Source organism: Hippoglossus hippoglossus, chromosome 3, assembly GCF_009819705.1.
Source record: "Hippoglossus hippoglossus isolate fHipHip1 chromosome 3, fHipHip1.pri, whole genome shotgun sequence".
Lineage (NCBI taxonomy): Eukaryota > Metazoa > Chordata > Actinopteri > Pleuronectiformes > Pleuronectidae > Hippoglossus > Hippoglossus hippoglossus.
In genome coordinates this window covers 13596773-13612114 of record NC_047153.1, presented here as the reverse complement: position 1 = coordinate 13612114, position 15342 = coordinate 13596773, and the positions used below count along the sequence as shown (strand labels likewise).

The following is a 15342-nucleotide window of genomic DNA, read 5'->3' as shown; positions in this document are numbered from 1 at the left end:
TGTCTGTGTGGATTTCTCCTCTAATGCATGCAGAGAATGAGCATTGACCCAGCGCTGCATTAAAGTACCTCAGCTGAGAATCATCGTCTGTATTGAATCTTCCTCATTGAGAGGAATCGTCTCCTGCAACAACTGCATCGATAGTTATGGAGGGTCTTTGTTGTAGAGTAGCAAGGAAAATATGAGAAAGGTATGTTCGAACATTTTCCATCAGCTCCATGAGCTATTTTGTTGTATTTATTCTTTAAATAAACCACCTAATTTAGATTTATTGTTTTCGATGGTCAGTTTCACAATGACAGCCACAGATGAGTGTCCAACTACGACACATTACAAAATTAAAAAGTTAATATTTTCATAAAATAAACTTTAATTTTGTAAAGGAGGAGTAGTTGTTGATGTAATAGCTGTTTGCAAATGGTCACATTACAAATTATTACGTGTTACAACTGTTGGAGTCTGCTCTCGGAGTAGATGACTGACCAATGATGATAACATATTCACTGAGTTTTATATCTCCCATGGTGGGTGTTGCTCCATCAGAAGTAATCAACTATATTATTTATATGTAGGATTAAAGGACTTTGACTTATGTTGAAAACAGTGCAGTCAGCATTATGTGTCAATACATGGCCAGGCCTGCATCTGATTTTATTTTCAAAGACTCACCGTCATTGTCATTCTACACATTCAGCATTTGTGTACACTTCAACAAAAGCAATTGAGGCAATATTCAACAAAAAGTTAGAGTTATTTCCTGGAGAAGTTTGATTGGTTCAGAAAACAAAGATGCTGTTTTCACTTCATATATCGAACCATAACCGAACTAAAAAACGTGTATTCACCTTAAAATGCTTTGCATTATGGAGACTTGCTTTTTGTCCCCATGAGGACAATATGTACTGTGACTGTGTAAACAGACTGGACCAGCCACAAACACACACACACACACACACACACACACACACACACACACACACACACACACACACACACACACACACACACACACACACACACACACACACAGAGGTCACTTCTGGGACTTAATTTCCTGTAGTCCGACCCTGACCATAATTTCACCTGACCAAGTTAGTTTTTCCCGAACAGGGGACATGACTCTTAATTCTTAAGTCAGTCAACCAAAACAAAGAGTTGCCATCTTTACTGTGAGTCAAAATGATTTAAGTGGATTTGAAGCATGATTTCCTGCCTTCTACATTTCCTACATTTATATATTTTTTCAGATAAATTGAGGTTTAGCGGGAAATGCTTAGATTTGCTTGTAATAGTGAATCATTCCTGGCTTAAAGGCTTATAAACAATGGGATTTAAGAGGGATTTATTTTTTTCTACAAAGCTTGTATTATTAGGATTAAACTTAAAGCACCCAAAGGTGAATACACTATAGAGCAAGAGTAAGTGCTCAGGGAGAAAAGGAGTTCTATTGCTCATTTGTTGTGATAATAAGAAAGAGGAAACCACTCTGTATGTTACAATATTAAAAGCAAACATATACGTATTCATTAAATACCGTGGACAATAAATAGTCCTAATTGACATAAATTCACCCAGACTTTCACACTCTTGGCATGACCATGAAACTGTCACAACAGACACAGCAGTATAACTAGTCTTTATCAGAAAGAAATCTCTAACTCTAAATTTGATGGGAATCACTGCCTTATATTATACATTACAATTCTTAAAAACCTAAATATCGATTAAATGTTAGGGATGTTCCACTGCAGGAAACGACTCTTTGAAACGACTTTTAGTAGCCGCTTTATGAGCTCAGTTTGTATGACTGCCTCAGAAATATAAGAGGCTCAATAATTGTTTTCGCCGCATAGTGGAATTATCCATGTCAAATGATTCATTCAGCTAAGATTATATGTTACTTACATTCCTAATCACTTTTCAAAGTTACAGATTGAGCTTTGTGAGGCCTCTATCCTTTTCTTCCACTGTTCCCCTCATTACAAATGGGCAAAGGCTGTCCCCAGTTAAATTGTGCTTCATGTATGCTCAGTATAAAGATCATTTTAGGGTTTTAACAATTTATATCACTTCTACAAACCAAAGAAACAGACCAAAGACACAAAGGTAACGTTTTAATAAATTAAATTTTTCCCAAAACACTTTAATAAGCACAAGGAATAACCAGCTTTCCACTGCAATACAAGCACAATGCTGTATAATTGTCCCCTAATGTGCATTTGTCTGGACATGTTGCTTTGAGCATTGCAGAATGTTGTAAACAAACCCATTGGATTTTGTGACCGTTGTTGGGTTAAATCTGCCATTATCATCATTGTGAACTGTAGCTGTGGGGTGAAAACAGAAAAAGGCATAGCAACAGTAACTAAGATCAGCTGGGTTTAGAGGACAGTCAAGAAATTATTAGATTTTATCTTTTAATTTCTTTGAGCAACTCATTTCCTGCTGTTGGATGTGTCAGAACATTTAACAGATAAATATTTTCATAGCACAATTCTGAGACTTGTATTCTGTCCAACCTGTCACTGGGTGTATTTCTGATGAGGTTCAGACATCACAGCACAACTTCAAAACAAAGAGTCAAAATCTTTTCATTTTACCTCAGAAAAATAGGATACTTAGGATACAGAGCTGGAGCTGTGGAGCTGCAGCAGCATCATGTTTGGAGGCTAATCCTTGACCTGTCATCACATAAGTGCTTTAATTACCCATCTTTTGCCCTTTTTATTTCAGCCTTCTTATTTTTTTGTTGAAATCCAGTATGTTTTTTTGTCTCACTTTTCTGAATCAGCTCCAATCCTATTTGACTCTGTCTTGCTCATGTGGAGAAAAAACAACCCAGACGTCATTTTCAGGGCCACAAACTGAGCTTGTAAACTCTGCTTCCTTTGAAAGCCCGTGTGAGTACACCCACCTCTATCCTTCAACATTCTGCCAAAGTTGACTGGTGCTTCTCTTCAAAACCCTCCGCCATCACTTCCTGACACATCAGTCAATTTTTCTACATCAAAAACCCCTCTTGAGTGCCTCCATCTTGCATTCATTGTTTCACCCAAACAGAGGAGTGAAAGTTAAAATCAGTCCCCTCATTGATTACCATCTGGGCGTACTTTCTCATTTTCAAGCATTTTCTGGCCTCATTCACTTTCCAAAATTAAGACACAGATTTCTTACTTTCTTGGTCCATTACAGCTGTGTGTGCCTATACCTGAAACCCCAGCCTTCTCATTTTTGGTGGTATTATTTTAAAAAGATGAGTTTCTGCACTTCACAGGCAGCCCACAAATACAATATGTTATTGCCCAAATGCACAGAGAGATGAGATTTTTTAAATTATTCTAGTTTGAAAAAGTGCTGTACTTCGAATGAGATTGCACCAGGTAGTCGCAGCTTTGACTGCAACAAGGTGAAGTTAGGGTGGTTCTCTCGACCTTCCGCCAGATGAGGCTTGGCTACAGTGTGTGGACACATTATCATGAATAATTTGTGCAGCCAGATGAGTTTTTGTCCAACTGTGCCGCAAAAATGAATACTTCATAATCTGACATTTTTAAGGTGTTCACTATTTTGTCGCCACCAGCTCACCTCTCAACATGTATGATTGAATCTGATATAAATAATACAGAGCATTATTTACAGTTCATGGTTTACCCAGTCTAACTTTACAAAATAACATTATAACGTGAGCTTATAAAATGAATTATTCATTTAAGGACTGTTAAATTGAATTGCGTTAGGTTGTCCAACTACCTGTGATATCTGTGTGTCTACCTCTTCTTTATTAAATAGACATGTAAGGCTATTCTGAGCCTTGTTAGCTACCTTGTATTTCACTTGTTTCATCATGTATTACAGCACTTCATTTTGCCATGTGAATGATTATGATTAGAGAGATCTAGATAGGTTGGCGCTTTCTCTCTGTGACGTCCATTGGGATAGCACTTCTGATGAAGGGCTCTATAAATAAATTAGCTTGAACTTAATGTGATTTTCATCTCACAATTCCTGTGTCCACATCGCAGCCACTTATTGTAATATGTGGGCTCATCAAAAAGTACAAATATTCAAAACACACCAGCTTGGCGTAAAACAAATCTAATCACAATTTTTGCCCTTCAGTTGTTGGCAGTGCAGTCTCATAATATCACTTGAATCCATCTTTTTTTTTTAACAAAGTACAGTGACTCAGATCAGATGTTGGTCACACGGAAAGGTCTGATATATTCTTCATAGAAAACTAAATCCATCTGATTTCTGAGAAAATGTTTCATGTGGGATACTAAATTAAGAGAATAGCACAATACTGTGCAACTGACCATGCTTATCAGAACGAATGGGCAGGTTCTCTTATCTGATATTTTGAAAGTAATTGTCTTTCCTATATCTGTTGGTTGAATGTGAGAGAATTTATGGTTTGGGGTTATATTTGGGTTAATTCTTTCCCCAACAAACACGGTAAATCTGTACCTGTGTAGTACATGTCTGTGTCTGCATCTGTAGCAGGTTGTGTTTACGGTCACATACAGTCCTTTGGTATATTCAAGCAAACAACCTCACACAGGGCACCACATTGACTTTATATTTATTTCATTGGTGCTTAAGGTTTTCTTTAATGAAATGAATTTACTTTTCCAGGCACCTCTACAACAATCAGCAGTGTGCAGCCGTTAAACACGGGTTAACTGAAAGAGATCCTGTGTCTCAGGGGAAATTTCCTCTTTCATGTAAGCCCCCCCCACACACACACACAGAGTTCAGAGTAAAGGGTCATCTCCCCCACTCCATATGAAAGGTGAATCTGTGTCCGCCATTTCAACCATTTAAGGGAGGGATTGTGAGACTATCAGGGGGTCAGTCTCAGAGCAGCACCTCTTGAAGGTACTGCTCTGAGGAAGGGATCATTTTCCAGTCTTCATATCAGCCTCAATGTGGGCAAAATATTATCCATAATTCAAAAGCATGATTTCAAAGGAGGGTTTAAATTTGATGTAGAATTTACTGTAATTATTTACTTATCTTTCAGTGCTGTCAAGTTCTAATACTTACATGTCGAGTGTGTGGTTTGTTGATTAATGGCCGCTGTCTCCAGAGCTGAGGAACTTACAGTGGTAGTGTCTTTGCCTCTCATCACTCTGGCCCTCACAGTGATGATTATAGGATAACCTCTAGCACGGTAATTAATCAGGCCAGAAGAAGCCCATTCATTCAGACTAAATGTGACAGCTGCTTGGCCGGGTGGATCATTCAATGGGAGGATCATAGGTACCTAATACCAACCTCAAAGTGTCCCTGAGGCTGGCTCCGATTCAACAGAAATCAATAGTGCAGGTCTAACAGCTGCAGGTGTATATGGCTTGTCAATTAAAGGCGTAAACAGCTTGAAGTTGCCTCCCTGACAACATTTTGTGATGACACCCGTTCACAAGGACATGTTTTCTTTTTCAGAAGTGCCCTTTGCAGAGCAGCAGTCAAAAATATAAAGTGAAACCAGAGACGAAGCTATACTCACCAATGACACTCGAACATCAGACAGTGCCACACCGTTAGAAAACAAGCTCATCTTCGAATCTGCCCTTCACGGTGACTGGTGGTATATAATTTGTTTCAATCCATTTTTATTGTATTCAACGCTACACTGTGCACATTTTTCAGTTTCCGACATTTAATTCAAGTGTTTCTCTGATCAGAGAGAAATTTGAGGTAATTTGTAGTTGTAATATTGTCCAGAGAGACCTGCCGTGTGAGCTCAAATATATAAGTATAAGTCATAACTTTAGGGCTGTAACAATGTTCTTTTTGTTATTGATTAATTGTCAGATTTTTGCCAAGAGCTCATCACAGTTTGACAGATCAATTAATCAATTAGTCAATTGACAGAAAATAAATTGCAGATTACTTCGATAATTGCTGAATCCTTTTCAAGATCATTTCCAATAAAAATGCATTTTTCCGGTTTTAGCATCTTGAAAACAAGGATTTGTTGCTTTACCTTATCTTTTAAGTATTGTGTTATGGACTTTTGGTTAAAGACTGAGAGAAACTGACATTGTCTTGGCATTTGACAAAGTAATTTTTTTTCCCTTTTTAACCTTTTTGGATACTAAACAACAACATAGCATTATCGGTAATAATCATCTTTAATTTTACTAAAGATTTTTAAAGAAGGCAGGAGATTTTCACTTGACAGGGATAATATTTGGCTGAGAACAATAATTTCTAATCTGTTCAAACATTAACTGAAGTATACACATTTTCTATTGATCAACCTCATAGATGGAAGGACTTTTGGTAGAAGACTGGTCCAATTCGTACCAATTTGGTGGCTGAAAATCCCACAAATAGTTTATCGACTTCCAGTAGATTCTCTTGAGTTATTAAACGAGCAGAAAAAGTGAGCAAACACTTTTCATCATGTCGATGTAACTGAAATACAGAAAAAGCCCCTCTCATATTGCAAACCACAAAAAGTACCTTTTTTCACTGTGGCAGGTCTGTTAGCTGAGATGAATGGGCAGCATGCTCCTGCATTGATCATCTCACAGTCATAAATGGCTGCTGCTGAGGAGACAGGACCAGGGAGGTGTTCTGTCGTTACATCTGGATTACACAGGGAAGGGTAATAAGGGGTGATGCTGATGCTCATTATCTGATAAAATAAATTGGAACAAATTATTTTTACACTCACATGTTTTTAATGTGCACTGATATGCATTGGAGTTGAGCTTTTTTTTTTTCAAAGGCGGCATATTTCCAGCTGTCAATTCAATTAACTGATTTCTTCCTGTCTACCGTGCTCAGTAATGGAGGTGTATGATAACAGCCGACTACAAAGACGACGATTCAATTCCAATTTGCTCTGAAGAGTCAGTGCCTGTGGATAATGTGGCAAACAAAGAAGTTTCTCTGTGTTTTCTTCCCATAATATACTTTGAAAACACGTTGCAGTCACCCAGAAGAAATGTGGTAAATAATGCTGCTCATTTAAATGAAAAAGTAAAAATCATGCATTATGATGACAGTATATTTATTTTATCATTGTTGACGATAATGCTTTCGCTCTGGCAGCCTGTTGTGTTGTAGCTGCAGATTGGATGACAATTAAAAGCTGTTATTAGCAAATAATCATCCGGCAAAGATGATGCTGGAAAAACACTCTGAAGACACAATCAAGAACTTCAGTGGAAGAAGTAAAAGGCCTGACATTCCTTCAGATGCTGCAGCTTTCATGTGCATTTCGTGGGTCGTCAGTAACTGCGAGTTGGGAGATAAATAATAAAAAAGAGTTGATGTTAAAGAGTAGGAGGATGACTTGCAATAAATGACAGGTCAGACACTGCCTCAGAGACACAGGCTGGGAAAAATAACCAGCTGGCACATACAAAGAGCACACTCCTGCAGATATGAGAATTAGTGCGTGGTACTTTGCGAGTGAACATGGGCACAATCTTCTTCACAATGGCTGCATTTAAAGCTTTTTTTCCCTTGTAGCCGTGCCATTTAATGAGCCTCTATTCTCCTCCTGGGCCACAGGAATAAAAAGAACACACTCCAGAACCATAACAAAAACATTCCTCTACCTACTCTGGGAGGGAAATTCACAGTTTGGTAAAGACAAGGCACCACGTTTGACTTGACGGTTAAACTGCTGCTCCTCCAGTTCACTTTGTCTGCAGTATGTTTTCCCTTGGAGCACTTCTGCTGTAATTAGTCCGCCTGCTATCTTTTCCTGCGCTGGTCTAATTACAGACGCATATGAGATGAGAGCAGCCTCCCCTCTGCATCCTGTGCGTCTCACGGAGAGCTGGACCAGAGCCAGACCCATAACATGACCCCTCAAACGCACCGGGATTTCCTCACGGAGCCCCGCTGCCTCTATCTCGTGGTTTGATCCAGTATTGCAGCTTCGTTTTCAAAAGATCTCTCCAAGAAAGTGTCGTGCGTATTTGGAAAAAAAACACAAAACAAATCAACTCTCGGAGATTGTGCAGGAAAGATCAGACTTGAAGTATGTGCAGAGTTGGTGTGTCTCGTGCCAACAGAACCGTGTTGGGAGCCCGCGCGCCCTGCTCCGTGGAGCCGGTCCGGTCGGATCCACTCTCGCGGTGAGCCAGTGCGCAGCGGGGACGCGTGCAGCGGGGAGGCTGTCAGTCCTCACCCTCCCTCCCATTGGCTGCAGCAGGATGCTCGGTGTCTCTCCTTCCTCCTCGAGCCTCAGATGCAGCTGGATCCGCCGCAGGTTCGCACTGGAGCAGGAGCGGGAAGCTTCACCTGTAGATGTTTGACATTACCTGCGTAGAAATTCAGGCACAAAGGCGCATCTGAGGCAAAGGCTCGGCGCTTTCGGATCTTGCAGCGGCTGGAATTAACTTCATCCCCCCCCCACCCCCCCCAGTTCCTTTTGTTTTTGTGCGGGCGGCTGTCGCCCTGTGCTCCGGTGTCACGGGATAGCGCAGGCTGCATGGAGGGATGTCGGCATGGCTTGCACCAGGAGAACCAAAACTTTGGTGTCCACATGCGTGATCCTGAGCGGCATGACCAACATCGTGTGCCTGCTCTATGTGGGATGGGTAACTAATTACATCGCCAACATTTACATCAAAGTGCCCATGCCTCTGCCGGAGAGAAAGTTGGAGGGGGACAAAAGAGGGGACACTCTCCGGATCATGGAGAGGCTCGATCGGCTGGAGAATGTGGTCAACCAGCACATACAAGGTAAAGCACCCATTAACCTGTTCAACTCACTGCTGGAAGAGAACTGGGCACCTCCATGTTCAAGTTTCAGGAACACACTTGACTTCAAGTGTGGATTAATAAGGTTTAGTGTGAGATGGACAGAGCAGGAACTTGATCTACACCTGGGTAATGTGATAGAGGACAAAGCTGAATGTCCCCACGAGGGTCACACAGAGGCTGCAACCCAACATGTTTGATAAAGATGCTGCTTATACAAGAGCTGAGTAGATTTACTGCAATTTAACAAGTAGTATCTCTGCTATTAACGTATATGGTTGAGTACTCTGCAAAGTAGGTATCATCCATCTTCTGATTAACAGACTATGAACGACTTAGCTGTTCATTCTGTTGAATTAATTTTTAAGGTTAATTGATGAAGGTTTTGTTGAAACCATGCTCTGTGCCCCTTGCATCTTTTACACTCCACCTTAACATGCAGCATGAAGCATCCTCATCGTTATTAAGAGCCACAAGCCAATCATGTGATAAAGTTGCATGCAGCAGCAAGTGTTTCATATCTGACTGAGCTGGGTTTACGTATTAAGCTGTCAGAGCTAATTCTCTGCACCTCGTACGTAATTTGACTTGAACTTGTTCTTTTAGGAATGTCTGGAATCCCTTTTTCTTTCTCGAATTCCTTCTTGCCTTTTCCCTCCACGCGCCATGTACAGTTAGCACACGCTCGATCGCACACTGTTAATTTCTGTGTGTGTCTTTACAGGAGCTATTCTTGTCATCACAAAGAGAGAGAGAGAGAGAGAGAGGGAGAGAGAGAGAGAGAGAGAGAGAGAGAGAGAGAGAGGGGAGGGGGTCATTTTTGGGCAGGTCCTGATTTCTAATGGCACAGTGGTGGTGCAGAGAAACAAAATGCAGACAGGAATCCTCACATGCTCCTTGAGCGCTATGGCCTGATGCTAAGCTTGAGTAAACATTCCTCCTGGAGGCAGGTCTCCATTTCACCTTGGCGCCCACAGGCCTCTGCTGGGTGGAGCTTTGTTCACATGTCCCAGGTGACTCCGGAGTATGTGTTTCTTCTATTTCTGTGCTTTAAAAAACATTCGCATTTTCGAGAAATGTTTTGACAATGAATTTCCCACTTGGGCAGGCATCACGCTTCATCATAAAATCAAGTAAATCAAAGTAAATAATATATTTTGACGCATCCACACGCTCTCTCCATCCTCTCTTTTTTTACTCTCTTTGTGTCTAACTCTCCACCAGAAAGAGAAGAAGAGTGTTTCCCCCAAATGTCGAACGCTTCCCTTTAAAAAACGAGCTGAGGCACATTGTCTTCTTATGTCACTTTTAAAACTAGGACACCCATTCTGTAATTAGTTTGGGTAAAAAAAAAAGAGTCATGCATATCAAACATTTTCACTCCTTCTGCACTCAATCTCTCATGAGCTCAAACACAGATAGCCAGCATCATTAACGGCTGCTCTGTGGTGTTTGCACTCATTTTAGTTGAGGAACCTGCGTGTCTCCAGGCCCCTGACATGAATTTTCAGGGACATGACAGAAATCACATTAATATCAACAGTGAGTCTCTGTGTTTGTCTTATTTTTTTTTTTGAGATGTGAAGTGCAGCACCGTTGTTAAGTCTGTTCCATGGGGCTAATGCTGGAAGACACTGTTGATGTCATATTTGCAAGACTAAAAAAATACTTCCAACAAAATGACCTGTCACTTCAAGTATGAATCATGTTTCCTGGATTTCCCTGATAATTGATACGAATGAAACTGCTGCAGATAAACACCCATAGTCTGAGTCTGTAAAGGACTGATGGCATCAGCAGCCAGTGAGCTCTGGGCAGAGCCACACAGTCATTAGTGCACTTTTGACATCTCTAAAAATATTTCCTTCTTAAATCATATTGTGGGACAAGTGCAGGAATGGTATATAATCCGATTCAGTCCTATGACTCACAAAATCACTTGGCCTGTCACCATAACTATTTTTGTTCCATATATTGTCCTAGAAATAATGGCGATAAAAGATAATATTGTCATTTTAAGACCTTTTTGTCCCCCACAGTCTCAGCGTCCAGAGTTCAGTCCCTGTCGGTAGAAAGTCTGTTTCAGTCTCAACCACAAGCAAAACACAATTCAGTTCAATCCAGTTAAATCAGGGCTAAAACAAATAGAACTCGCTGCGGGTTTTACTACAGATCTTCTCAAAGCAACAAATCTCCAGCATCCATGTCGTATGTCATCTATAAACAATATGTACAGGACACTCACGGTACCGTAGAAGGTCAAGTCGGTTAGTCAGGTGGGAATATGGCGTTGGCCTTCAACCGGTAGCTAGGGAAACTCTACAGGGAATAAACAATCCACCGGATAATTCCCTCATGACTCCGACTTTAGAGACGAGTCTTCTGATCCACAACACACAAACTTAACAACACACTTTTGCAAAGGTAAAACAGACGATCCTCTCCTCTCCAACCTCTTCTCTCACTGCTCTGCTGCCTACAGGTCACTTCCGTATAGTGGTTCAGAAAAAGCGGGGCTGTGGTCTGGGGTTGTGATTGTATTATTGACAGATTGGGGACTGTGGAAAACATAAATGAAGGAACTCTCTGATAGGTTGGCAGTGACGTGATCGAACACTGGTCGCTGTACAATAAGCAAACGGGCAATATCGAGGTCGGCAAAATGATAATGGTAATTTACATAGATAGTACATTTCATATTATTCCTTTATTCCGTTATTCCACAAATCACCTTTTACTGCAATATTTGTCATCACCTAGAAGGTACTTTGTGTTCTTCCACACAATATGGATGCAGGCAGGAAATGTGCATGACGGCAACACAGACACACTTGGAGGAGAGTGAACGTGACACTGAGGACTCTGAGCAGCCAAGACTAAATGCAGAGCTCGTACCTGACAGACCTACTTTTCCCACGTAGACCTGGTTTAACACAGGCCAGAAAGCTCTTCTTTGCAAACTATGCTGCTGACGCGTCCCCACAAGAGACTGAAACTAACCTCTTTTACCACCTACACAAGAATCACGTCAAACAGTACAGAGAGAGTCCCCGCAGTTCAGTCGAGTGCTCAAAACTAACTCCAAACTCTGACGTTACAAGAGGCTAAATGGCAAGTATGAATCATCAAGATGGAAGGAGATGGTGGTCGGTAAAAACTTAAATCTGCAAAGAGGTGGACGAGTAGTTATCTCTATCGTTATGAAATAATATCTGCTGGGACATGAGATTTTGGTCGTATCGCACAGCCCTACCACACAGACACATGATTCACCCAGTTTAAGTGCTGTGGAGGCCAAATCACCACAGAGCAACACTTCACGTTCACTCCAGCTGACTCACGGTGGACAGCCGAGGGAGCTGAGAAATCTCTGGTGTCATCTTCCCACCCGTGGAAGGTGCAGGAATATTTCACCTCTGTAACCGTGTGATGAAGTGGCCTGTTACCACGACAAAGCAACATGGCAACGGCAGAAACCTGACTGAACCTCTTCTTGTATTAAGCACAGTCAGCCGAGGAGAATTTATTGGGTAGTTGCACAGAGCAGGTTCCCACACGCCCACAATGAGGGCTGTTTGCTACACTCTCAGCTTCATGCTACAAAAAAATGAGTGAAAAAATGTTGCAGCCTCACTCTATTACACTGGAGAGAGTCTGCAGGGAACCTTGTCAGGTTATGGTTTTATGATGTGACTGAAAAATAATGATTAAAGCGCTTATTTTGTATAGTTTTGGCATATTCAGTAAATTAAGTAACCCAATATGGAATTTGTATGCCTCAAGTGCAGCTAAGTCACTATGCATGTTTTGATATATTATCCAGGTGTTCAGTTTATTATCAGAATTCCACATTTACCTTTGATTACTTTTGATTTTTATAATCAACTGGGTTTTTTTCTGCTTTTTTCTGTTAATTGTGTTGGTATTTGTTGACACGAGCTGCTGCATACAATTACACTCCCACCAATATAAGTCTGAGAAGTGTTTAATTAAAGTGAGTTAAAGTTATTTTAATGACTCTACAATCAATCGCTTATTTTCTTTATTTAGTTTCTGGACCGGAAAAAAAGAATAAAGAGAAAGAAAGAAAACAGAGAAGAATTAATTTCCCAGAGCCCTCATCCTTTTTAATTTATTATTCATTATTTCTTAATGATCATAGTGTTTTGTGTTTATCCCCAAAAACTGAAGACATTTTTTCATTTACTGTCATAGTTGGCAAAGAAAAACAGAAAATCAGCACAGTTTAGAAAGCAAAATGAATTTTTTAAATGACTGAAGCAATTGCTCATCAAAACAGTTGATTCACTTTTTTGTTGTGATTGATTCATCAGTTGTTCCACTCATCATTATATTTGCTCAATTGAATTAAATCACTTTAATGCCTCCGTTGAATAATGAAAATGATTCATAGCAGTTGCTTATGCTGACAAATCATAAAACATTCAAAACTGTATGTGAAAATCGGATAATGATACTTTCAATACAGCGTTTGCATTATTAGAAAACAGTCTGAAGTCAGATGTTTGTCAATGACTGGCTGCTGTTTCAGTAGAGATTTTATTCAGATGAGTTCAGGAAGAGGCAGCTTGTCTGGCTCTGACCTCTGAAGATGATTATTACCAGTGTGTTGTGCGACTGAAAGGCCACGAGGCCTGCGAGAACTGGTCATTAACACACTGCTTATTTGGCTGTAAATGATGGTGACAGTTCCCGTGATGGCTTCAAGCAAATCTACCCATCATGTCAGTGGAGAAGCTCAGTAAATCAGCACATCCGCCGATGCTCAGAGGACAATTATATTTGGCTATTTATCTGATGTGATTTTCCACAGTGACAATGAATACAGCAGTAGAATAAATGAGCGATAGGGAGAAATAAGAGAGGTGGAAGCACAGAAATACACATTGTGTGTGTGTGCGTGTGCATGTTTGTGCATGCAGGCTATGGTATGCAGTTCAGGAAAGCACAAGTTAGCCTCATACATACTTCCAGTTTTTCAGTCTTTAGTTCTTTGGGAGAAAAAACTTAAAAAACACAGTTTTCATATAGTTTTTTAAGGAAGGCCCCCTTGCTTCTTACAGAATAAATACCCTTATCCCCATCATCTCTTTTCTGTTCACTAAAGTTTTGAATGACAATGTGAAATATAAGATGCCTGAGTGGGCGTCTTAAAGGCGTGAAAAAAGGATTAAAGGCAGCCCAAGTTATCAAGGCAGTGTATTGACTCAAATATCTCCAGTGCGGCAGAAATCCAGGAAAAACCTCTCCTGGGCTTCATTTGCAGAGACCAGCTAATTTTTTGAATGGGTTGTTTCAATTTGTCGTGTGTTTTCTTCTGCAAGAAAAAGAAAATCATTTGGCTGCTCTGAGATCCTGTCACCTCAGCAGGTAGGAGACCGTCGCAACAAACTTCTCTCCTGCTGCTATGGTGAAGGTGGAGACGCTGCTTTTTTTAGCTATTTTTTTACGGAAGCAGCATGGGGGAAGATTTATTTATAATAGGTGATGATGAATATTTTGTGATTTGTTTTACCACTGTAAATGAGGACGGAGCCTCTTCATGTATTATGTTGACAGGGGGTATTTACCCCAACTTTTAGTCAGGTTATTGGGTCACAGTGGCTCAATGGAACCAGGCAGGTGACTAGAAGGCAGAACCTGAGTGTCAGAATGAAGGTGAATAGGGGACACGTGTTCTGGCAGGTGATGAAGGCACACAGCTGGGGTCTGCTGCTGGGGAGGAGGAGGCTGCATCTGCAATCACTGGATCTGATAGTGACAGGCACAACGGTGAGGTGAAGTTTCCAGCAGCTAGTTGAAGAAATGATCTGGATATAGAAGACCAATATAGATATTTCATTTTGTACACATGTGAAATCTAACACAATCCAATTGAACAATTCAGAACTGTCAGAGCTCAGGGCGGCATGGTGGCGTAGTGGTTAGCACTGTCACCTTCCGGTTTGAATCCCAGCCTTTCTGTGTGGAGTTTTCATGTTCTCCCTGTGTCTGCGGGGGTTTCCTCCGCTTCCTCTCTCAGTCCAAAGACATGCAGATCGTTTGAATGTGAGTGTGAATGGTTGTTCTTCTCTGTATATTGGCCCTATGATACGCCGGTGACCTGTTCACAGTGCACCATGCCTGTTGCCATGTCAGCTGATTGGCTCCCCCTCCCCCTGTGACCCTCTAAGGATAAGCGATAAAGATAAATCCTGGATATCAGAGATTAATAGAAATGTTTATTATTGAGGTTGTAGAACTGGACTAGATTTAATGTATATATGAGAGTTTCGGATATTTTTCTCTCTCCATGCACATGAGCAGAGCATAATTAGAAATACTACATAAGATATTAGACATTAGAAACACAATTCAATATAATATAGTCCGATTCAACAGCACCACTTTCTACCTTATTAAAAGAGGAATTACAATCTCTCATGTTCTCTCAAGTTTAAAAATACATGTAGCATAGCTGCTTTACTGGGCTCATTAGATTCTATAGCTCTATCTACTAGAGTGCTCATTAAATGAATACTTTCAATATCACTTAATATAGTTCTGTCTTATCAGAACAAATCCCATCGCTTCAGGCAGTGGGCCAAGTCT

General features: G+C 40.6%; 1 protein-coding gene across 1 annotated transcript in view; it reads left to right on the top strand.

The window, feature by feature from the left end:
• The first annotated feature begins 8030 nt into the window (after positions 1-8030).
• Positions 8031-15342, top strand: part of galnt18b (UDP-N-acetyl-alpha-D-galactosamine:polypeptide N-acetylgalactosaminyltransferase 18b) — an 80048-nt gene continuing 72736 nt past the window's right edge. The window contains exon 1 of the mRNA XM_034581326.1: positions 8031-8712. Within this exon, the coding sequence (XP_034437217.1) occupies positions 8475-8712 (238 nt within the window). The 5' untranslated portion in view covers positions 8031-8474. The remainder of the gene's footprint in view (positions 8713-15342) is intronic.